Source organism: Sarcophilus harrisii, chromosome 2 (genome assembly GCF_902635505.1).
Source record: "Sarcophilus harrisii chromosome 2, mSarHar1.11, whole genome shotgun sequence".
NCBI classification, from domain to species: Eukaryota; Metazoa; Chordata; class Mammalia; order Dasyuromorphia; family Dasyuridae; genus Sarcophilus; species Sarcophilus harrisii.
The window spans coordinates 126471111-126496554 of record NC_045427.1 but is presented as its reverse complement, the minus strand read 5'-3'; the positions used below and the strand labels follow the sequence as shown (position 1 = coordinate 126496554).

General features: G+C 35.4%; 1 protein-coding gene across 1 annotated transcript in view; it reads right to left on the bottom strand.

Annotated features, from left to right (window-relative positions):
• IDO2 (indoleamine 2,3-dioxygenase 2) overlaps nt 1-24251 on the bottom strand; it is a 77101-nt gene extending 52850 nt beyond the window's left edge. Inside the window, exon 1 of the mRNA XM_012539988.3 lies at nt 23983-24251. Coding sequence (XP_012395442.2) covers nt 23983-24117 — 135 coding nt within the window. The 5' untranslated portion in view covers nt 24118-24251. The remainder of the gene's footprint in view (nt 1-23982) is intronic.
• Between the last annotated feature and the right edge of the window lie 1193 nt (nt 24252-25444).

Below are 25444 nucleotides of genomic sequence, written 5' to 3'. Positions count from 1 at the left end.
CCAGCTACGCCCAGTGAAAGAACTCTGGGAGATGACTAAAAACCATTACATTGAATTCTCAAACCCTATATTTTTGCCCACCTGCATTTTGGATTTCCTTCACAGGCTAATTGTACAATATTTCAGAGTTTGATTCTTTTTGTACAGCAAAATAACGGTTTGGTCATGTATACTTATTGTGTATCTAATTTATATTTTAATATATAAATATATCTACTGGTCATCCTGCCATCTGGGGGAGGGGGTGGGGAAAAGGGGGGGGGGAAATTGGAACAAGAGGTTTGGCAACTGTCAATGCTGTAAAGTTACCCATATATATAAAACCTGTAAATAAAAGGCTATTAAAAAATAAAATAAAAAATAAACCCAAAAAAGAGAATAAATATTTGTGAAATGAATTGCAAATCTTAAAGTGCTACAAAAAATGTCTGCTATTACTACTGTTGCTGCTGCAGCTGCTACTCTGCTGGTACTACTACTATTGCTATTGCTTCTACTCTACTACTGCTATTGCTACTATTATTGCTGCTGCTGTTGCTGTTACTACTTGATAACAGTTATAATAAGCTCCCCAAGTGTTCTCTAGCTTAACATTCCTTCTTTCAGTCCTCAGATGGTCTGTTCTCAAAACTCTAGACATGTAGATTGCCTTCCTGTAAATGTTCCCTAGTTTCTTAAAATCCTACCTTAATAATGAGAACTGAGCACTTTAATAATAACAATTTTCATTACATACATTGTTGTTGTTGCTGTTTGTCCTTCATTCTTTTTTATTGTAGCAAGTGTTTATTTTTAATAGACATTGCTTTATGAATCATCTTGGGAAAGAAAAAGCAGAGCAAAAGGGAAAAACCATGGGAGAGATTAAAAATAATATGAAAAAGAAGTGAATATACCATGTGTTGATTTACATTCAGTCTCCTTAGATATTTTTCTGGATGCAGATGGCATTTTGTGTTCAAAATCTATTGGGATTGTTTCAGATCACTGAACCACTGAGAACAAAGCCTTTCATAGTTAATAATTAGCCATTCTTGCTGTTATTGTGTACAAGGCATTCCTGGTTCTGCTTCTTTCAATCAGTACCAGTTCATGTAAATCTTTCCAGGACTTTCTATAATCAGCTTGTTCATCATTTTTTATAAAACAATAAGATCCCATTACCTTCATATTTCACAGCTTGTTCAGTCATTCCCCAATTAATGGACATCCACTCCTTTTCCAGTTCTTTGCTACCACAAAAAGAGCTGCTACAAACAGTTTTGCCTTTCCCCTCCTTTATTAAATCCTTGGAATGCAGACCCAGTGATAGCACTGCTGGGTCAAAGAGTATGTACAATTTTGTTTGTAAAAAATTTTTTTTAATTTAATGTAATCAAAGTTGTCCATTTTGCCTTTCATAATGTTCTCTAGTTCTTCTTTGGTCATAAATTCCTCCCGTCTCCAAAGATCTGATAGGAAAATTATCCCTTGTTCTTATAATTTGTTTATAATATCATCCATCATCAAGCCCAAATCATGTATCAATTTTGACCTTATTTTGTTATGGGATATAAGATATAAGTCTATACTGATTTTCTGACATATTATTTTATAGTTTTCCCAGCAATTTTTGTCACAAATACTGAGTTCTTATTGTAAAAGTTAGAATTTGCTTGCTGTAAATTTTAGATAGAAACTGCTTATTAATTTAAAAAAAAACCTCCCTTTATCCTTATGTTCCTCTAATGTTTTTAAAAGGAAAGGGTACTGGTTTTTGTCAAAAACTTTTTTTTTGCATCTATTGAGATTATCATATGATTTCTGTTAGTTTTGTTATTGATTTGGTCAGTTATGATAATAGTTCTCCCTATATTGAACCAGCCTTGCACTCCTGGTGTTTGCATTTTGTTCAAAGCAGTATTACGGTTAAAAAACAACAACAACAATACCTGTTTCTCATGCTAGCTTCTTGTACCACAACCTAAGGTTGACTTAAACTTTTCACATATGTTGAAACTATAGCCTACTTTACCCATGAAATTCAGGGTTGTTGTTTTTTTTTTAAGAAGTAATAATAATTTAAATTAAATCAATAATGTTGCTAAGAATATCTTTTGTGAAAAAATAGGCTTTTTTCTGACAATGATAATATTAGGATATGAGAAAAGAAAGGAAAATAAGCACTTTTTATGTACTAAGTACTTTACAAATATTATTTTATTTAATCCTAATAATAGTCCTATGGGATAGGTAATATAATTATCCCCATTTCTAATTGAAGAAACTAAGGCACTGAGAGATTTATGTGACTTGCCCAGGGCCACACAGCCAATAAGTCTCAGGGGTTGGATTCTACTCAGATCTTTCTGACTCCAAATACACTGCTCTATCCACTGTACCACATAGATGTCTTCTTCTTACCCACATTCTTCCATCAAAGAGGAAAAAACTGTTTGTTTTATTTTCCAAAAATATCATAGTAATTTGTGGTTCCAATGACAATTTTATAATATCCTTGTTTCTCTAATGCATTACTGACATAGCCACTTTAATACTTAAAATATACTATCTCTGTGTTAATTTGTATTTCTCTAATAACATAATTTGACATTTTTTTTCACATGGCTTCTGATAATTCATGTTTCCATTTCTGAGCATTGCTAGTTCATATTTAACCACTTACCTATTGGAGAATAGTTTTTACTTTTATAATTTGTTTCAGTTCCTTAAAAATCTTGCAGGTCAGACTTTCATCGCGCACGCGCACGTGTGCGCGTGTGTGTGTGTGTGTGTGTGTGTGTATGTAGCAAAAATATTTTTTTTCCAATCTGTTTTCTTTCTCTTCTTTCATAAGTGAATAGTTTTGATTGTTTTAAAAATCCTTACTTTTGTTTGTGTGTGCTCAAATATATTTGCTATTTGTGTTTTCGTTAAATAGATATTAACTATTCTCCTTTCCCCAACCTTCAGAAACATGACATTTCATTATATAATAGCATTTATAAAGTGCTTTAAGGTGCTTTGCATATGATATTTCTTTTGATTCTTAGAATAATTTAGGGAGGCAGGGGAATTATTATCATGGCCATTTAATAGATAAGGAATTTGAGGTTAAAAGAAGTTAAGTGACTTGCTTCCTGATTTCAATCAGAAGCCTGAACCTTCTAGCTATATTATCTCGCAACATTTAGTGATTTAAAATATATAATTTATATGCATTTATACATATATAATTGGTCAATTTGGAACTTATATTGGCAAAGGATATAATGTGGTTTTAGCCTCCCTTTTTATTATAGTGCTATCTAATCTTACCTACAATTTAAAAATAATAATAAAATCATCAGCTAGTGTTTTGTTAGGTAGAGTTTATCTAAATCTTATCTACTGTATTTCTTGAATTCCACTTCATGGATATTTAACTTGTTCCACTGATGATAGGATCATGACCTGGAGCTTAAAGGGATATTATACAACATTTTATCTAATTCCTTCATTCTCTAGGTGAGGAGGATGAGGTACAAAGAGAATAAATTATTTTTCACCAATAACACAAGTAGTAAATAACAATGACTGAATTTTAACTCAGATCTTTTGACAAATTCAGCACTCTTTCCAACACATCATTTCCTGCCATTTTCTAAAAATCAATTATCAGATAATTTTTTAAATTATTGTTAGAGTATAATCTGAAACTTGGCAGCACACAGTTCTTTACTTCTTTTCTTTTCTCCAATAATTTTTTTTTTATATTCTTATCTATTCTTCCACATTCACTTTTATGTCATGGCATCATTGTCTGTTGTCATAGTCCTCTTTGAGAATGAAAGATAAACAACAAGTGAGTAAAACTGGCCCACAATGTAGTACTGATCAGTTGGAAGACTCCTTCCTCCCTTCCTTCCTTCATTCTTTCCTTTTTTCTCTCTTCTTCCTCCCATCCTTCCTTCCCTTTATTCCTCCTTCCCTTCCTTTTTCCCTCCCTCCCTCTCTTCCTTCTCTCCATTCCTCCCTATTTCCCTTTTTCCCTCCCTTCCTTCCTTCTTTCCCTTCATTCCTTCCTCCCTTTTCCCTCTCCCTCCTCCCTCCCTTCCTTCCTTTTTCCCTCCCTTCCTTGTTTCCTTTCTTCCTCCCTCCCTTCCTTCCTTTCTTCCTTCCTTCCTTCCCTTCATTCCTCCCTGCCTCCCTTTTCCCTCCCTCCCTTTTTCCCTCTCTCCCTTCCTTCCTTCCTCCCTCCCCTCTTCCCTTGCTCTCTCCCTCCTCTTCTCCCTTGCTCCCTCCCTCCTTTCTTCCCTTCCTTCCTTTCCTCTTTCCCTCCTTCACTCCTTTCCTCCTCTGTCCACACAGGGTATTATACTCTTCCCTACAGATGCTCTTAAAAGCATTTTTTTTCTCTTTTGCAACTTTGAACTCTCCCTAAATATTTAAGGGTTTATTGGCTACATTTATTTCTTGAGAACCAGGCCCTAAATCAAAATCAATTTGACTCTAATTGGCCACCCCATTTGGTCATTGTTTGGGTCCTGTTTGACACAGATTGAATATAAATAGCAGTCATTTCTGCTTTGATCAGAAACCTTGAGGGTCTTCCTCTCCCAGATTCATTCACTCATTTATTTATTTAGATTTTTTTTGGACTACATGAAAGAGGAGATTCTTTGCCTCGATTGTTACCTAGCCTTAATCACTGAATGGTACAGTTAATCAAACTGAGACCTGTTAAAGATATTAGCTTAAAAGACCAAGGTATCCCATTGCATACAGGATCATCTCCAGTTGTCTTGTGTAATGTTCTCTCTAAAATGTAAGTTCTCTGGGAGCAGGTTTCTTGGGAGGCTTCTGGAGGCAGCCTTCCTTTCAGTTCAGTAATACCCCCAAATGCAGCAGAGTGTTAAAGTCCAAATCCTTTACTGTCTCCTTCAAAGTCTTGTCTCTTTTCCTGGGGCCCGGTTAGTTTCAATAGAGGCCTATCTCTCTCCTTGGTTCCGAGAGCTCCTGCTGCTAGTCCTTTGCCTCTGCCAGCTTCTGCCTCTAGCTCCCTTGGAATGTCTCCAATTCCAAAGGTTTGTACTTCAACCTCCAGCCACAACAAAGGTGGAAGATGGAATGAATCTGTCTTAGCCTCAGAAAGCTTATAGTGTGCTTGTCCTTTCTGGCCCTGAGAGCTTCTTGTTTATATGCTGTACACTGAGTATATACCAATTTATATCACTAGGAAACCATTATTTGTTGTTGGATTAAATCAATGCTAAACTAGATTTAACCACTGTCTCCTCAATTCCACTTACTTAGCACCTTGTTTCAAGTTCTTGCCATAACAGTCTTGATCTATTTCTCACCACTGGACCCAGAAGCTCTGTAAGGGAAAATGAGGTAGGCAACTGTGTGTAGCCCTTCCTCACTTAAATCCAATTCACTTTATTATCATAGCAGCACCTTCCTAATTTCATGGTCCTCTTCAAGAATGAGGACAAACAACAACAACAAACCCAGGGCTGAACTTGTTTTTCTTTCTTCTTTTCTTCTTTTGATAAAAGACTACAGATATGTAACTTCTAAGATTTTTTTTGCTCAGGTGAATATTCAAAGCCTTTAATGATTATATAATATGATTTTTAAATTTTTTATTTATTATTTATTTTTAATAGCCTTTTATTTACAGGTTATGTGTATGGGTAATTTTACAGCATTGACAATTGCCAAATCTCTTGTTCCAATTTTTCCCCTCCTTTCCCTCACCCCCTCCCCCAGATGGCAGGATGACCAGTAGATGTTAAATATATTAAAATATAAATATAATATGATTTAGAACAAGAATCTAAGAAGAGTTGACTCAATTACTGAGAAAGAAAATAAAAAGATAGAACAGAACAGATGATGTAGAGAAGAAAGTAGGGAGAGAAGGAATAGAAACACATGGATTTGCCTTCCTAAGGATTTATCCTCAGTGCTCAATGACTTGAACTGCATTTTTATGTGATAGTCACAAAGAAATACAATCTGTACTACAAAAGTGATATAAAAGGAAAACTAGATTGAATAATGACCAAGAAGTCAAAAAGAAACTTCAGTAGTTCCTTCATTTTGCAATACTACAAATACAATCAGAAGCTGCAGTTACTGAGAAAGAAGTCCTTCCCTTTTCCCATCTCTACTTTCAGAAGCCATAGGGAACACAGAGACCACACACTTATCTGACAGGAAATACCTGGGAGAAAGGAGATAAAAGTAGCAACATTCTTCCTGGGAAAGTTTCAAAGAGAATAGAGGGGTACTCAGTGCCCAAAACATATAAGGAGCAATATTCCATTCAGGAAAATCCCAGAAAAGAGTTAAAACATGCAGCATCCTTGTTGGGGAGCCCCAGGAGCAAGAGAAGATTTCCTATATCCATGATTGGAGAAGCACAAAGTATAGACAGAAGAATACCCAGCACACTCATAGAGAATTTCAGTACAGTAATTAAACAATTCTTCAATCAAGGAAGCCCCAAAGGGCCAAGAGTTTGCCCAGTACCCTGTTCATTGAAATTCTCAAGGAACACAAAGCTCACCCAGCATTCTGATCAAGGAAGCCCCAGAAGGAACAGATGCCCTGAATAAGGAAACTCCAAGTTGAATAAAAGTCACTAAAATACTCTAATTAAGGAAGCCAAAGTGGGGACAAAAAACAATCTAACATCCCTCTCCAGGATAATAACCAGAGAACATTGACTAGGGACACTGAAACCTTCTAGAACTCTAGAAAGTGAGACACACCAAGTATAAGCTAGCAAAAGAAACCCAAGAAAGTGAGGTTAATCAGAAAGATCCTGACCACTCATTTCAAGAAATTGGGAGGAAACGTTAGGCTCTGACATGAAGGCTAAAATTAATAATTATAATAAAATACCAAATGAAAAGAAATATTATATAGATAGGAATGTTCAAATACAAAAATAGAAGAAATGTCATTATCAATTGTATGCAAATCCCCAAAGAAAGTTACAAATTGGATATAAATTCTACTAGAATTCTTGGAATAAATTTAACTTTTCCCCCCCAAAAAAATCAAATAAATGAAATGAGAATTATACAAGAAAGAATTGAAAATGAAATGGGAGCTCTAGAAGTTATACTAAAAAAGAGAATTAAGAGCTTTATGCAAAAGATAAAAGCCTTATTTAAACAAATAGTTTCTTCAAAATTAAAACTCAATTGGTTGGAAATTAATGAAACACGTTAACAAGAAACACTGTAACTGAATTGAAAGCATTAAAAAGAGATGTAAATATAAGGTATCTCCAATAAAAAAAAATTGATTGAGAGGGGGGATTCAAGGAGAGATCATCTAATAATCATTAGGCTAATTGAAAACTTTGACCATAGAAAAGCTTAAGAAATAAAGAAATTGTGAATGAAAATTACCCAAACTTAGGAAAATTAGAGGGCAAAACGAAAATGTGAAGGATCTACTACTCATGCCTTGAATGTAACTCCAAAATGAAAATTACCAGGAATGTTATAACCAAAGTCCAGAACTTCTAGGTCAAAGCAAATATACATAAAAGAGCCAGAAAGAAAGTTAAAAATTAAATAATCATCATCAGAATCACACAAGATACAACAGTTGCTTTATAAAGAAGTAGAAAGCTTAAGATAAAACATTCAAAAAGACAAAATATATAGGTTTAAAATCAAGAACAGCTTATTGGCAAATATGATTGTAATTTTTCCTGAGGATGAAGTCTTTAAAGGACTTTGAAGAAAATAGAAGATTTCCAAGTATTAATGGTGATCAGTGAAAAGCTATGTAGATACTTTTAAATGCAATTGTAGAAGTCTAGAGACATAAAAAAGTAAAACATACTGGAGCAATTAAAAGATGAAGTGTATATATTCCAATATGGAAAAAGAAACAAGTCTCAGAACCCTGATGTCTTGAAGAGTCATAGGGGGAAGAAGAAAGAAGAAAGAAGTGATTTTGTTATATTTTGATTATCTTTATGGAGAAAATAAAAAGGAAGCAAAAATATACTAAGGAAGAAAAGGAGGAGATAGAAACCATTATGATAAAAAAAAATAAGGGTGTTTAAAAAGACTATAGCCATGGATGAGGGGGTATAAGAAATGATCTATATATGAACCTCACTTTAATCTGAACTGGACAAAGTAAGGCTGAAGTCACAGAAATTTCACTACAGAATTTGTACTGAAACAACTTCATGCAGAATTTGGTGAAGAAATGTATTAAACTCCATATTTAGCAAGTGTTTACAAACACTATATTTATCAGACAGAAGAGAAATAAAGCAGAAAATTGTAGTATTCTTAGTTCGGTTTTCTTAGAGGTCTTTGGGACACCTTTCTTTTCAGTAAAGTAATCTCCATGAGAATAGCCAGGTGTATTCTGGAGAGCAATCTGGAATTATGCCCAAAAAGTTATCAAACTGTGCATACCCTTTGATCCAGCAGTGATACTACTACTACTGGGCTTATATTCCAAAGAGAATAATATATATATTCCAAAGAAATACTAAAGAAGGGAAAGGGACCTGTATGTGCCAAAATGTTTGTGGCAGCCCTGTTTGTAGTGACTAGAAACTGGAAAATGAATGGATACCCATCAATTGGAGAATGGTTTGGTAAATTGAGTTATATGAATATTATGGAATATTATTGTTCTGTAAGAAATGACTAGCAGGATGAATACAGAGGCTTGGAGAGACTTACATGAACTGATGCTGAGTGAAATGAGCAGAACCAAGAGATCATTATATACTTCAACAATACTGTATGAGGATGTATTCTCATGGAAGTGGATATCTTCGACAAAAGAGAAGATCTGACTCAGTTTCAATTGATCAATGATGGACAGAAGCAGCTACACCCAAAGACATAAAACTGGGAAATGAATGTAAACTGTTTGCATTTTTGTTTTTCTTCCCGGGTTATTTTATTTTTACCTTCTGAATCCAATTCTTCCTGTGCAACAAGAGAACTGTTAGGTTCTGCACACATATATTGTATCTAGGATATACTGTGACCTATTTAACTTGTATAGGACTGCTTGCCATCTGGGGGAAGGGGTGGAGGGAGGGAGAGGAAATCGGAATAGAAGTGAGTGCAAGGGATAATGTTGTAAAAAATTACCCAGGCATGGGTTCTGTCAATAAAAAGTTATAATTATTAAAATAAAATGAAATTTAAAAAAAAAGAAAAAAAGAAAAGAAAAAAGAGAATAGACAGGTGTTAAAGTCCAAAAATCTTTATTGTCTCCTTTGCATGGTACTTAGCTAGCTTTCTTTTGGCCTTTAGAGGGGACTTGGTTTCAGTGGGGGAAGTGCAGGAGGCCAGCCAGCCACGGTGCTGATGAAGATGGAATGAGTCTCTCTCCTTGGCTCTGATGAGCTCTAGCCTCCAGTCCTTTGTCTTCTCTGCCCTTACTCTGGCTGAGCCTAGCTTATATGCTTTACACTGAGCATAAACCAATCATTATATCACTAGGAAACCATTATTTGTTGTAAGATTAAATCAATCATACTGAGCTTAGAGAACTATTAATCAACATGATAAACTGGATAACCATTGTCTCATCAAGTTTACTGATTTAACATCTTATAAGAATCCTTGTTTCAGAGTTTGGGGTTCTGACCCATAACAGAAAATTGGGGGATATAAATGGAAAATCATTAAAGGATAGGATGGAGAAAAATGTAAAACTAACAGTTATAACTACAGATATGAATAATATGAACTTACCCATAGATTTTAGGAGTGTAGTAAAATGAATTATAAACAGAATTCATTAGCATATCCTTAAAACAAATACACTTGAATTAGAAAAACCCCAAACAAAGTTAAACCAAAGAAATAGTGTAAAATTCATTATGTTTCAAATGAATTTTTTTTGCAAAGGATCATTATTAGTCATGATCTCAGACAAAATAACAGCAAAAAATATTAAAAACTTAAACAAATATTATGCTTCTTTCTATATATATATATTTTTTTCCTTTCTATTGTCTTTACCTGATCTCCAGCTTTAGGTAAAAAGAATGACATCTTTCTCTGATCTCATGCCTTTCATTTCCTGCTATAAATGTTTCCTAAGTGAAGTTGTTTGCACCGACCCTTGCATCGGTGCCAACTCAAGCCAACTGTTGCATCTTTCTCCTAACTTGATTTCCCTCTTGCAATATGGAGAGCTTCTACTGCAGAGAAGAGCAACCTTTCCTTTGACCTCAGAACTTCCATTTCCAGTTGTACCATTTTCTATGTAATATTCAGCCTTTGGAGAAAAAAAGAATGGGAAAATGGGGTCTTCCATTTGACCATCTGACCATGTGGTTTCCACCTCCTCCTGCACTTTTCTCCAGCCCAATTTCCAGTCTCTTCTGCATAGTGGAGTGGTGCTTTCCTCTCAAAGATGAAGATTCTCACACCTGATCAAATCCTACACATCCCAATGATTTTGAACTCCATCATCTATCTACTCGTTCCACTACTTCGTACAATCAATCTTCTCTCACCCTAAATCTTTTTTTTTTAATTTTATTTTTTTTAAATTTAATAGCCTTTTATTTACAGGTTAGATGCATGGGTAACTTTACAGCATTAACAATTGCCAAACCTCTTGTTCCAATTTTTCACCTCTTACCCCCCACCCCTTCCCCCAGATGGCAGGATGACCAGTAGATGTTAAATATATTAAAATATAAATTAGATACACAATAAGTATACATGACCAAACTGTTATTTTGCTGTACAAAAAGAATCAGACTCTGAAATATTGTACAATTAACTTGTGAAGGAAATCAAAAATGCAGGTCTCACCCTAAATCTTTTTCACTTCCACTCTTTCCATCTTCTAGCTATTCCTGAAACTTGGTACCCTCCTCGTAACAGTCTTTCTGGAATGGAAAAGTAGATAATGGTAAGGAAATTAGTCAAGGACTCAAGTAGGTAAGTGGGGGAATTGAAATATTCTTTCTCCTCCATTACCACTTTCAGATTCTCTTCCCTTCTCTATCACTAGTATTAGTGATACTAATCACTCCTTTAAGGTTTATGTAATTCATATATACCAACCAATCAAAATCCTGGAAGCCTTTGTCTACAGACTTCCAGATCACTCTTCTACCTTCCTCAATGAGTTCTAGCTTCAGTAAGTATCTGGGTCATAAATTTTCTCTTCTCAACACCCAACTTCATATTTGAGGACTTCAATATACATAGTCTATCTTAATAGAAGTATATAGTCTATCTTAAGTCTGTCTTAAATACCTTAACCTCTGTTCCCCAACCTACTCACTTCTTATGACTTAATCCTCTATCCCACTTTATCCAAACACAAAAATGGTCATGCCCTTGATCCTAGATCAGTCATAAATACACTACAGAAGCATACAAGAATTCCAAAAGCTTCTTATTTAACCATAACTTTTTGGTTTTTTAACTATCTTCTGCCTTCCTTTACCAAGTTATACTTCGTCTTCAATGTCATCTCCAATCCCTTTACTCTTCAATTCTCTTGCAGGTTATCTCCTCTGTCCTAGTCATTCTCTCCGCTTTCCCCCCATTCTAACTCCTTGATGAACCTGTTCAATTTTATGCTGTCTGCTTCTCTTGAGTCTATAGCCCCTTTATGATATAGGTGACTATACCCTACCAAGCCTCAACCTTGCATAATTCTCTTGCAAAACCTTGTGTCCCAAATTTTTTCTCCCTCCCTTCCCCCCTCCCCTAGATGGTAATCCAATACATGTTAAACATATTCAATTCTTCTATACATATTCCACAATTATCAAGAAAAATCAAATCAAAAAGAGAAAAATGAGAAAGAAAACAAAAAGCAAGCAAACAACAACAAAGTGAAAATACTATGTTGTGATCCACACTCAGTCCCCACTATGGGTGCAGATGGCTCTCTCCATTACAAGAACATTGAAACTAGCCTGAATCATCCCATTGTTGAAAAGAGCCACGTCTATCAAAATTGATCATCACAATCTTGTTGCTATATGCAATATTCTCTTGGTTCTATTCACTTCACTCAGCATCAGTTCATGTAAATCTTTCCAGACTTTTCTAAAATCATCTTGCTGATCCTTCCATATAGAACAATAGTGTTCCATAACATTCATATACCATAATTTATTCAGCCATTCTCCAGTCGATGGGCATCCACTCAGTTTCTAGTTCCTTGCCACTACAAAAAGGGCTGCCACAAACATTTTTGCATATGTGGGTCCTTTTCCCTTTTTATGATCTCTTTAGGATATAGGCCCAGTAGAGACAATGGATCAAAAGATATGCACAGTTTGATAGCATAGTTCCAAATTACTCTCCAGAATGGCTGGATCTGTTCACAACTCCACCGCCAATGTATTAGTATCACAGTTTTCCCATATCCCTACCAACATTTATCATTAACTTTTCCTTTCATCTTAGCCAATCTGAGAGGTATGTAGTGGTATATAGTGGTACCTCAGTACATTTCTCTGCTCCACAGTAATTTAGAGCATTTTTTCCTTATGACTAGAAATGGTTTTAATTTCTTTATCTGAAAATTATCTGTTCATATCTTTTGACCATTTATTAATTGGAGAATGGCTTATATTCTTATAAATTTGAGTCAATTCTCTATTTTAGAAATGAGGCTTTGATACTATCCATCATCCTCTTCCCCTTTATCTATACTCTCTAGGTTAGGGGACATCTCTCCCCCTCCATCTCTCTCTCTCTCTGTCTCAAGGTAGGTCTTACTCTCCCTCTCTATCTCCATCTCTCTGTCTCTATCTATGTGTGTGTGTGTCTGTCTCTTTTTTCTATCTCTGTCAGTCACTCTCTTTTTTTCTTTCTTTCTCTCACCTCCTCTATGTGTCTGTTTGTCTATCTGTCTGTCTCTCTCTCCCCCCAACTGTCTCTATTTCTCTGTCTCTTTCTCTGTCTTTGTCTCTGTCATTGTGCCTCTATCTCTGCCTTCTACCCCCCTGCCTGTCTGTCTCTGTCTCTCTCTCTATAGATATAAATATAGATATAGCTCTCATTAGGTCCTATGAATTTAATCACCACCTCTATGCTAATGATTCCCAAATCTACCTGTCTCACTCACAGGAGGGCTGATCTTTGGTCTCACATCTCAAAAATGTCTCTATTTGTCCAAAAATCACCTGAAAGTGACCAAACACACCACATCCAAAACTGAATTCATTATCTTTTCCCATAAACTCTCCCTGCTCCTAATTTCCCTATTTTTGTAGCGAGTAAGACTATCCTTTCAGACTCTCAGGTCTGCACTTAGATATCAATCTTGAGGCTTTTTCACTATCTCTCCAATCTGTTGTCAAGGTCTGTCAATTTCACTTTTGTCACCTCTCACAAATCTATTCCTTTTTTTCCTGATACTGCTACAACTCTGGTGAAAGCTTTCATTTTTACCTCCTGGAGGAGGAGAATTTGAATAAGCCATTAATGAATTTCCCCCCCCCCAAAAAAAGAATAATTAATAATAACATTATGCAGTTTGCAAAAATAGAAGAGAATCTACCAATTCTTTTTTTAAGAGAAAAACATGCCCATTATACCTGTAACAGGGAGACAAATAAAAGAAAGGAAATTCTTTCTTAATGTGTCAATAAATATTGACATAAAAATCTATAAAATATTAGTCTAAATGTTAGAGCTGCACATTAAAAAGATTCTAGATTGTTATCAGAAAGAATTTATCTTAGTAGTTCAAACATAACTCTACATTAAGACAACTATGAATCTGATAGATTATATTAATTTAAAAAAAAAACAAAATTTTAAGCCTATATCAGTGAACATAAAAATAGCTTTGGACAAAATGCAATGATTTATATTAAAATCTTAATAAGTACAGGAATATATTAGTCTTTCCTTAAAAAACTAAATGGTATATATCTTTTTTTAAAAATCTAATATTTCATATAAAATAAATAAATTAGTATCAAGACTAAATTTTGATATTCTTTTTCTCTTTTGTCAACAAAAATATTCAGAGATGTAAATTTTCCTGTAAGAATTGTTTCATTGCATCACAAAAATTTTGGTACATTGTCTCATTGTTAGCCTTTCCAGTAAGATCAGAGATTAAGCAAGAATGTCCATTATTATAATTGTTATTTAACTTTGTATTAACTATTGCAATAAGACAATTAAAGAAATTAAAGAAGTAAACAGCAAAAGTAATCATTTTATTTATATATGATAGCTCATTTAAACAATTCTAGAATCAACTAACAAATTTTTTAAATTAATGATTTTATCAATACCTGGATATTTAAAAAAGCCTATACAAACTATGAGTCACTCAGAAGACAGAGGACAATAGGAAGAGGGGATCCTTCAGTAAATAAATGGCAATGGTAATGAGAGGCAGGACACATTTGTTCCACAAGACTGTGTTCAGAATTGTCAAGAGAGAGGGTTTTTCTGAGAAAGTGGTCAAAAAGCTCCAAGATGGAGACCTTGAAGCCCTAGGAAATGAAAATCAGTCTAGTGCTGCAGTGAGCCTATAAAGCAAGCCTATAAAGGCACAGCGGCTCTCTGACTTCTAATATTATGTTGTATGATGGCAAAGACTGAAAGGCCAACACTCTGGATTTCCAAGATCCATAGGCATCTAATCTAAAGAGGTAGAGGTCAGCACAAGGAACAAGGAGAACCGGATAAGACCAAACAAGGCCAATCACTCCATCCAAAAGTGGAGGAAGTAGAAGAGTTTGTTCAGGGACAAAGTCTAATTCAGGAGTTACATTAAGAGATACAAGTAAATACTTTTCTGGTATCAAAAAATTATCTTAAATATAGCTCCATAACAACTACAAGACTTTGTGGACCTCAATATCATGCTGCAGCCAGTCTTTGCCTGGAATTTCTCTTCATGCTAAGGTCCTCATCTAAAAACATTCCTTTACTTACAGCCTACTCATCCCAGAATATCCCTCTTGCCATTCCATTAGTGGGTTCCTCTTGTGCTTTTAATTTTGAAATGGGTACTAGACTTGCCTTCATTCCCTTCCAAGATGTGTTTCTGACTTTCTGGATTTCCTTATTCTCCATTTGGTTCCCTCCTTCTTTCACTCTTTTTAATAACATCTTCCTTCATTAGTAAGTAAGGTCCTCCAGGAAAGAATTCTCTTTTTGGTTGTATTTTATCCCATCAGATAGATAATAAGTCCTTAATAAATGCTTATTCCCTGCCTACCTACAACCAGATATTCAAAGGAGAAAAAATCAACTACACAATGATGTAGTGTTAGCATTGTAATAAGGGAGAAAAAACAAGAGTCTCTTTAGAACTTTATCTTCAAAGGACATTAAGAAATAAGAAGAGTAGGGATCTTGAGATGGGATTTTTCTGTTCTTATGGTTTTAAGAGGTAGGGAAAAAAGGGAGAAAAAGGAGGAAGGATGGTAGGAAACTTGCTATTTATCTGAAATGGATTTGGGAAGAAAATATAATGATGTATGAAAAAGTAGAGGGAGAGAGCAACTTTACTCTTATGTGAAACCAAAAAAGATAACTTCTTCCTTATCTGAAACACATAGATAATCTGCTATAGAAATACATCAAACTCAATCAGTAAACAAGAGAAATATTTTGGGTGTGTTATAGCAGGTAAATACAACTGGATAAAAAAAAATGAATTAAAATGTAAGGGGTGGAGTCTTAGATTGTGTCTTAGACAAATACGGAACAAATTGTGAGTATGTGAGTGCAATAAAAATATTACTGGTGTAAGGCATGGTCACTGTGTTAATTTGTTTTGATTATGCTTATTTGTTAAAGGAATTTCCCCTCATTTATTGCTTAATAAGAATGGGGCTAAAAAAGAGACAGAGAAACATGAGCTGGAGCAGGGAGGAATTCAAGGGAAAATTAACCCTAATAGATGGGAGGTGACTTGCTAATAGAACCAGGCTCAGAAAGCTCTCAAATGTGCCACTCATGAAGCAGAGGCAATCAGTATAGGGTGGGATGTGGGGGAAGCATGAGTGATGAGGTTTGTGGTGATGCAGAGTGTTGGGAACCCCTTCTGGTTGGTGCAGGTCCAATGTGAAAGAATTCATGAACCTGAAAAGTTAGACTGGCAAAAAGTTTATTGCACTAAAAAGTCAGCTTTTGCTAGGAAGACTGACTTCCAAGTGACAAGGTACTGGCAGAGAGATAAATAAGGGTGTAGAGAAATCCTGGTAGAGAGATAAAGAGGGGTGTTAACACTGAGAAGAGGGAGTCTCTTCACAACAGGCAGGGTCCTGGCAGGCAGCTATGCCAAGGAGAAAGAGAGGTTCCTTAACTAGGAACAGTCCTCCTTTTGGGCCTCTGCAAAGAGATGAGCCCCTAAATAGCCCTTTAAATAGGAAAATTTTAATGAGATTACTTCCATGTTGTCATTGCCCCCAGGCCTAGATTTCTGATTAAATGAGACCACTTACTGGGAGTGGTCCTGAGCCAATTTTCAGTTCAATAGAGGTCAATAGAAATATCAAATCTAGATCTCCAGCTAAATGAGACCACTTAAGTTTGAGCTAAGTAGGGAGTGGCCCTGGGCTAATCTTAATGAAACCACTTAACTGCCTGGAATGGTGGGTCCCTGTCAAGAGAGTTTCAGGGCTCATCCCAAAGGCCAAGAAGGGCAGTTTCAAGGAGGACAATTTCAGGGTTCCCCTATCATCATGGTACCTCTTCTGTTTTCTGTGTTATACAAAAGTAAATGGAGAGTCAAATGATGAGTATGTATATACCCTTCCCCATTTTAACAAAGAAAAATTACATGAGAAGCAGCATTTAGAATGCCATCAGTGAAATTAATTCACTACCAGGAGCTCAGGAAATCTCCCTGTTTATCTTGGGTATCAATTCCCTCTCGACCATTTTTGTCTTTTTCTGTTCAAAGATCCTTCTCCTTACAAAAAAAAATAAAACAAGGATAATTAATAGAATAGAGATAATGAACAGAAGAAAGATAAAAGAATTAGAGGGATAAGGAAGCATTTCCTGCAGAAGGTGAAATTTTAAGCCAAGAGAGAGAATTATAGGCATAGGTGAGATCTGATGGGTATGGGAGATAGGGTGTCTTGTGTGAGGAACCATAAGGAAATCGGCTACACTAGATTACAAAACATAAATTGGGGAGAATGAGGAATAAGATGTAAAATGACTAGAGAGGCTATGGGGAAGGGTAGTGGTTATGAAGGGCTTGGAATGCCAAATAATTTTAAAATTTGATCCTTTTTATGGGAGGTCATTGGAATTTATTGAGTTGGGGAGGGTATGGTAATAGAGTCAAACCTGCACTTTATGAATATCAATTTGACAGCTCACTGGAGAATAGACCAGTGAGGAGAGATGAGGTAGAGAGACCAATCAAAAGACTATTGCAATAAGCTAGGTATAGATGAGATTCTGCATCAGAATGGTGGCAGGCAGGCAGGCAGGCAGGCAGTAAACATTTATTAAGATTCTACTTTGTGGGGCAGCTAAGTGATGCAGTGGATAGAGCACCAACCCTAAAGTCAGGAGGACCTGAGTTCAAATATGACCTCAGACAGTTAACATTTCCTAGCTGTGTGACCCTGGGCAAGTCACTTAACCCCAATTGCCTCAGTAGAAAAAAAAAAGAATCTACTTTGGGCCAAATACTGCTAAGTTCTGGGAATATAAATTAATTTTTTTTTTAAGAAAAAACAATCCCTGTCTACAAGAAACTTAGACAATGATGGGGGAGACATTAACTAGAAGGAAGGGATTGAGGAAGGTATTCAAGAATGGTGAAATAAGAGAAGTCCCAAACTAGAGCAGGCAGATAAGAAATAAGGAGATTTGGAATGTCTCAAAGTAGAGGGCTCAGTTGAGATTTCTCAACAGTGTAAGAGGAGAGAAGGATGCCATATCCAAGAGATGTTATGGAGGTAGAACTGACAGGCCTTTACAATAAATTTGATAGAAAATATAAGTGAAAATGAGGAATTAAGAATGACACCCTAAGTTATTAGTCTGAGTAGCTGGGAAGTTCATGGTACACTCTCATAATTAGGAAAATAAAGAAATGGGAAGACTTAGAAGGGGGATAATGAGTTCCCTTTTGGACATGTTGAATTTAAGAAGTCTCAATGATACCCATTTTGAAATGTCCAATAAGTAATTAAAGATATAAAGCTGGAAGATAAGAGATTAAGGCTAGAAGCAAATATAATAATCATCATCTGGAAGATAAAAGATTAAGGCTAGAAGTAAATATAATAATCATCAGTGTAAAGATAATAATTCAATCAATAGGAACTGATGAAATCACCAAGTGAAATAGTATCAAGGAAGAAGAGGGTGCTCTATGACAAGTCTTGGGAACACTGACCCCACTGTGAGCTTGATGTAGATAAAAATCCAGCAGAAAGTGAGGAGGGGTTTGACAGGTAGAAGGAGAATCAGGAGAGAAAAAAAGCTAGAGAAAAGAGAATATCAAGAATAAGAGGGTGACTAACTGTCAAAGGCTGCTGAGAGGTCAAAAAGTGTAGAGGACCACAGACATTGGGGAACTCTGAGAAAAGTATACTTGAAGCAAAAATACTTACAACAGGATGTTTACTCAGTGTGATTGATGAAATAATGGTTCTCTAATTCACATATATTTAGTACTTCGTATGAAATAATGGTTTTACAGTTGGCACATGCTCACTGTGCTATGGTGATGTAATGGTAATTACATGTAATAATGTAAAGGTATTTAAGGGCTGAGAGGACTGAAGACAGGGAGTGAGAATGAATGAGTGAGTGTGTGCTCAAGCTCAAGCTCAGAGTCAAGACTCAAGACTCTAGACTTATCCTGACCATCCTTGTGGTGACTCTCCTAAGACCGAGGCTTGACCAGAGATCCTCCAGAAAGCTAGCCCGAACATTACAAAGAAGGATTCAGAAAAAAAACTATTAGATTTGGCAGTTAAGAAAACATTGGAAACTTTGGAGAGAGTAATTTTAGGGATGAGATGAAAAGCCATATAGTTGAAAGTTAAACAGAAAATGAGAAGAAAGGAAGTAGAAGTAGCTATTATAGATGAACAAATAGTTTGGTTACAAAAGATAGTATATAATTAAATGGTATAGAAGGATCAAGTGAGGTTTTGTTGTTGTTTTTGTTGTTTTGTTTATTTTTGAGGATTAAGGAGACATAGTAATGTTTATAGACAATAGGGAAGCAGCCAGTAGAAAGGAAAAGACTGAAAATAAATGAATGAGAGAGAGAGCGAGAGAGAGAAAGAGAGAATCTCTTCAGATCCCATTTGAGGGTTTTCTTGGCAAAGATCTTGGAGCAGTTTACTTCTCCAAATAATCTTGTATAATCAGGGTCACTATTTCAGTATGTTAGGCAAGATTTGAACTTAAATATTCTTGAATCCAAGTTTACTATTGTTATTTACCAAACCACCAAGCTGTAGAGAGTTTTCATAGCGTTTTGACTATCTTTTAAAATATGAAATTATTATTAAGCCCAGTAAAGAAATTATTTACTACAAAAATAAAAAACAAAACAGAACAGAACAACAAAATGGTGTAAAAGCTAGTACTTTCTTGAAAGAATTTCTGCCTGCCTGCAGAGCCCAAGGAAAACTCCATATCCTATTCCCCACTGACAAATGCTTTAAAGCAAACAAATGCTTGCCAGAGTGGCCCTGGCTATTGGCCAACAGAATTAAGTTTCTATTCTCTATCTTTTGCCTATTCCCAGAAGAGGTAATTTAAATAAATTGAGGAAATAGATGGTGGTCAGTTACTCAAATGTTCTTAGATAAAAATTATTTACTATTTTTCTAGCCAACCAGAGGGAGGAGAAACAGTGAAACAAGATTTTCGTCAAGTAGTCTGTTTCTCTGCTTTTTATCTGTTGAAATTAGAATGATTTCTGTATATAAGATGTCCCAAAAGTTTTAAGCTTTAAACTGGACTAAGGTTTTGAGATATCCTGCATATTTTTTAAAAATTTAAGTAAATGAATTAATAAGGTAGTTTTCTAAGGAGCTGTGTTGTCCAAAACCACAAGAAGATAGTAGAAACTTGTGGTCTCTTTCGGAAAGGTCATAAGCAAGTGAAATAACTATGACCACTTCCTCGTCTGAGTTCCCCTATTCAGAAAGAGAAAAAGAAATTAAAATTCCATCGCTGCTGCTCCTTGCATTGCCAGACAATTATATCAAGACTCTCTTGAAAGTGGTTTCATCCTGTTCCCTCTGAAATCTCCCCTTGGAATTTTTTTTTCTCCCATCTTAACTTGGACTTCCATCTCCCAGTGCTGTAATGCACTCAGCCTTCCCAAGCTAATCCAATCCAAGAAGCATTATTAAGCACCTATACTATACCAGGCATTGTGCTAAGGCATGGGGATTTTGTTTTTCAATTGTCTGACCCTTCATGATCCCATTTGGGGTTTTCAAGGCAAGAATACTGGAGTCATTTGCCATTTCCTTCTCCATTCATTTTACAGGTGAGCACCTGAGGCAAACAGGTTTAAGTGACTTGCCCAGGATCACACAACTAGCAAGTGTCTAAGGCTAGATTTGGATTCCAGGCACTGTGGCATTCTCTCTACTGTGCCACTTTATTTCCCTGGGTACTGAGGACACAAGGAAAAAAAAAACAAAAAGTTATTGCCCTCAAAGAATTTGCATTTATTGGAAGGATAGTCAATCTGATTTTTTGCTTTGTTTATCAAGGAAGATCTCAGATGTAAAATCCATAAATATGATTCTGTCTTCCTCTTCCCTATCACTCCCTCAAATTAAAAATGGTTTGTAAAGTATTTCATAGTTTGGCTCTCTCCTTTGACCTTGTCATATTCACCTTTTTTTTCAGGTTTTTTCAATTCAGGTATTAATTCCCTCTCTCCCCTACCTCCCCAGCTATGTGTTTCAATCCAAGTCAGAACCACTGATTGATTCAATTTCCTCAACTGTTGAATAGGAATAATAATAGCATCTACCTTCCAGGATTTCTATGTAGATAAAATGAGATAGTATTTGTGAAGTACCTTGCACAATTCCTGGTACATAATAGGTACTTACTAAATGCTTGTTTTCTTTCTGCTTCTTTCCTCAAGCATTGACTAGCATACCCATGTTAATAACCCTTACATTTATATAGTACACGGTATTTACAAATGTACAACAACTCGTTGAGGTAGATAAGGTTGATATTAATATCCCATTTATAAAAGAAATGGAAGTGCAACAGATTTTCCTAAGGTGATAAAGCAAAACAAACTAAAATTCAAGTGCTTTGAGTCCAAAATAAATATTCTTTTTAACAATACTGAATTCACCCTAGAAAATTATCTTTAAAGTGAAATTTCAGCCAATATAGCCTCTATATGATATTAGCCCATGTATCTTTCCTTCAAGAATCAATCCAAATAAATTAGAAAACACTCATCATCAAAAGATCGATCACCAAGGGATGATTTTATCTTTTCAGCCACAGTGAGTTGTGAAAAGCATCTTATATCAATGATATAGAGCTGAATAATAAATAGAACATTAGCCCAAGAGTCAGGAAGATTCACCTCCCTGAGTTCAAATCCAGTTTCAGACACTTGCTGTGTGGCCCTGGGAAAATCATTTAATCCTGTTTGCCTCAGTTTTCTCAGTTTATATATGCCTCATATATAAAATGGGTCAGAGAAGGAAATATCAAACTATTCCAATACCTTTGTCAAGAAAATCCCAAATGAAACCACAATGTGTCAGACAATATTGGAATGACTGAAAATGGAACTAAAAGGAACTTTAGAAATCATTTGATCAAGAGGTTCTTAATTTTTTTTATATAAGGACCATTCTGGCAGTCAGTCTAGTGAAGTATAGTAATGTCCATCTCAGAGATATGTTTTTAAATGCACATAATATGCATTATTACAAAGGAAACCAATTGTGTTGAATTTAAGTTCATAGACCATAAGTTAAGAACCTATGAGTTTAACCTCCTCACTTTATAGATGAAAAAGTGAAGGTTCACAGAAATTGTCCAAGATTATTCAGTTAGTAAGCTTAAAAAAAAAAAAAAAAAGAGTTGAACCCTTGGTCCTTTGGTTCTGAGAACCCCAAAGGGTTTTCCAGTAGATTTGTATTCCTTCTCTTCCCAGAGCATGGAAGGGTAAATATGAGTGTGAGTACAAAAAAAAATGGTCAGCATCTATTCAATAACATAGTTTTTTATTTATAAGACAAGAGATAAATAATCTGTGCCTGATTTTAAAATACAGGTTGGTTCATATATTGTCCTCAGTAAACTTTTTGACATCTCCATTCGGACAAGTGAAATGATAATTCATTGCCCTTTGATTAACCTAAAATGTATTTTGAGCTCTCTATCTACTACAGAATCTTCTCTTTAACAATAACATGTTGTTTTATCACTTTATCATCTCCACTAATATTTTAGACTAGATCTATTAAGCTAACCTGGATATACAGAGCAGGATTTCTTAATTTTTTTCCCACTCATGACTGTTTTTCACTCAAGAAATTTTTACACAACTCCAGGTATGTAGGTATATGAAAGGTATATAAATCAAATACTTACTGAAAATAAATAATAAAGAAATTTATTTTAAAACAATTCTTTGTCATACACATAATTTTACCATTTATTAAAGATGAAAGCAAATTGTCATACTAAGATCAATGTGCTTGTTTATTTTTATATAAAGAATTAAATCTTGGTGAAATATTTAATACCTTTTACTATTGCCAAATTTTTCATGACTCCCAAGTTCAATTATGCAACCTCATATGGAGTCATGACCCACAGTTTAAGAAGCTTTACTCTAGAGTACTGATTTCTCTCTTTGAGGCTCTTGACCCCGATAAGACTGCGCAATTACTGCAAAGGGTCTATCAACCCTTATGTTCAAGAGTTTCCTTGTTAATTATTCATCAAGGTCACAGTAGCAGCTACAGCACCAAAAATGGTAAAAAGTAAGGGTTATTATTTCTATTGAAGATCTGCAAGGTACTTTACAGACATTCTCTTATTTGAGATTTAAGATGCTTTTATTTTTATCATCTACATTTTACATTTGAGACAACTGGATCCTCCAGCTTTAGTGATTTGTTCATAGTCATGCAGCTTATAAGTATTCAAGATAACATTATAATCCAGATCTTTCTAATTTCAGGTCCTGTGAATTCATTCTGGATGACTCCCCATCTTTGTGACTTGTTATACTTTGTCATGTCTTGTTGGACCTCATCACTGTCATTTAGCAACTACATCAACTTTTTAAAATAAATATACAAGTATGCCTTCTGTCACCTAAAAAAGATTTTTCTCATACATCTTGCTACTAAAAGTTTTGAAGTGTGCCAATAAGATTGAAGAATAAAATATAAATGTATCTTACTCAGAAACTCATAACAGCGTTCTGTCATTACTGAATACTAACAGCATATTTAATAAATTAGGTTCCTCAAAAATTGGCAATTAAAAAGGAAGCTTCATATTCTAAAAGGATGATAACCATTGTTTCCATCTTCGTTGGATGAAGAGAGGAAATAACTCGTCATAGATCACACAGTGAATTATGGTTGAACTGAGACTAGAATTTGAGATTCTTAACCCAAGCTGCTAGAGTTCTTTCTGTTATATTCTACTATCTTCTCCCTCCTAGGTCTAAAATTCAGTGATTCTAATTGATAATTATTTAAGCAAGACTTTAAAAGTTTGTTCAAAACAGGCAAAGCATGAACCCTAGAATCTCGAGTCACAGTTTTTATCTTCTTCCTCATCTATCTTTGTGGTACAGTGCACACTACCATGAGAGTTCAAATATCATCTCTGACACTGCCTAGTTGAGGAATATCTGACAAGTCACTACAAGTTGCCACAGTGTATTTATCTGTTCAATGAAGATAAGAATACTTGCCTTCTCTTCCTCTCATAGAGTTATTGGTGAGTGGGGTTATGCTATAGAAAGCAAACTGTGATTAGAAACAAGCATCCTTACCAGGGGATCTGGAAGGAGAAAGCCATAATCTTCAGAAATGTGAAATCTTCCAAGACTGAATGGCAGAGAATTTTTCAGCTTCGTGTTCTGAGCCTCCACATCTCCCACTGTGCTGGTCACATCAAATCTGTCCATGGAAACACCACGTTATGCCTAGACCTAAATGCCTAGACCAGCACAGCTGCAAATAAGAACCTTGCTTAGCTTATGAAAAATCATTTCCCAAGAATATGGGAGAACCTTGTCCTGGGATTAGGATTTGAACCCTCTGGTCTCATTGGTAGAAGTCTGAGTAAACAGTTAAAGGTTACTGACAACACACACAGATGAAAATCCAAAATAAACAAATAACATCCTCACCCTCACACACAAATACAAACTTTCTTTTCCCTACAATTCACAGCAGGTATTAAAGGACTTGCCTTTACTGTAGTATATTGAATAAATTCTGGATTCAGAAATTGAAGATATGAGTTGGAATTTCTATGTTGCTACTTAATGTCTGTGTGTTCTTAGTCAAGTCTTTTCCTTTCTTTCTGGACCTTGTTTGCCTTCCCCATAGAATGAAAGGAGTGGACTAAATCACCTCTGAGATTTTTTCAACTTGTACGATCATATGTCCTTGGAGAAGGTGTTCCATCTTGATTAAGGAACCCCAGGAAAATGTCTTCATCTTATCCCACTGATGTACCATGCCTGATGAAAATCAGCTCTAATTTCTATATCATATAACTGTCTACAAACATCTTCCCTCACAATAGTTCTGTGAGTCAGATCATTCTCATATTCTTATCTCCATTTTCCAGTTGAAAAAAGTTCCAGAAAGAAGAAACTTACATGTAGTGACATAAATACTGTTGGAAGAAGGGCCTGAAGCCTGATCCCTGGATTCACGAAAGCACCTTTTTCATTGCATTGGTGTTACTTAGAAATTCCACTAGGGAGAGCAGCTAAATGGAGCAGTGGATAGAGTACCAGCCCTGAAGTCAGAGAACCGGAGTTCAAATATGGCTTCAGATACTTAACACCCCTAGCTGTGTGACCTCAGGCAAATCACTTAACCCCAATTGCCTCAGCAAAAAAGAAAAAAAAAAAAAAAAACAAAAAACGAAGAAACTCCACTAGTTGATGTCTTTCCAATTGACAAAATATGCTAATTTTGTATTGAACCAAATTATCCCAGGGGCCTGACCTCAGCTCATAAAAATCTCTATTGTAGACTCAGAAGTGGTCTTAGAATAGTTGAGTCCAAAGAAATATGTTATCATTCATAGAATCTTTGACCTACAACCAAAATTGGTCCTTCATTTATTTTAATAGAAGAAACTGGGATCCAGAAAAGTGAGAAGAGTTTACCCAGTGTCATCTAGATGTGAAAGAACAGAGACATGATTGGAATATAAGCCCTCTGACTCCAAATCCAGGCCTTATTCCATGACATGTAAGTATATCTATAAGAAAT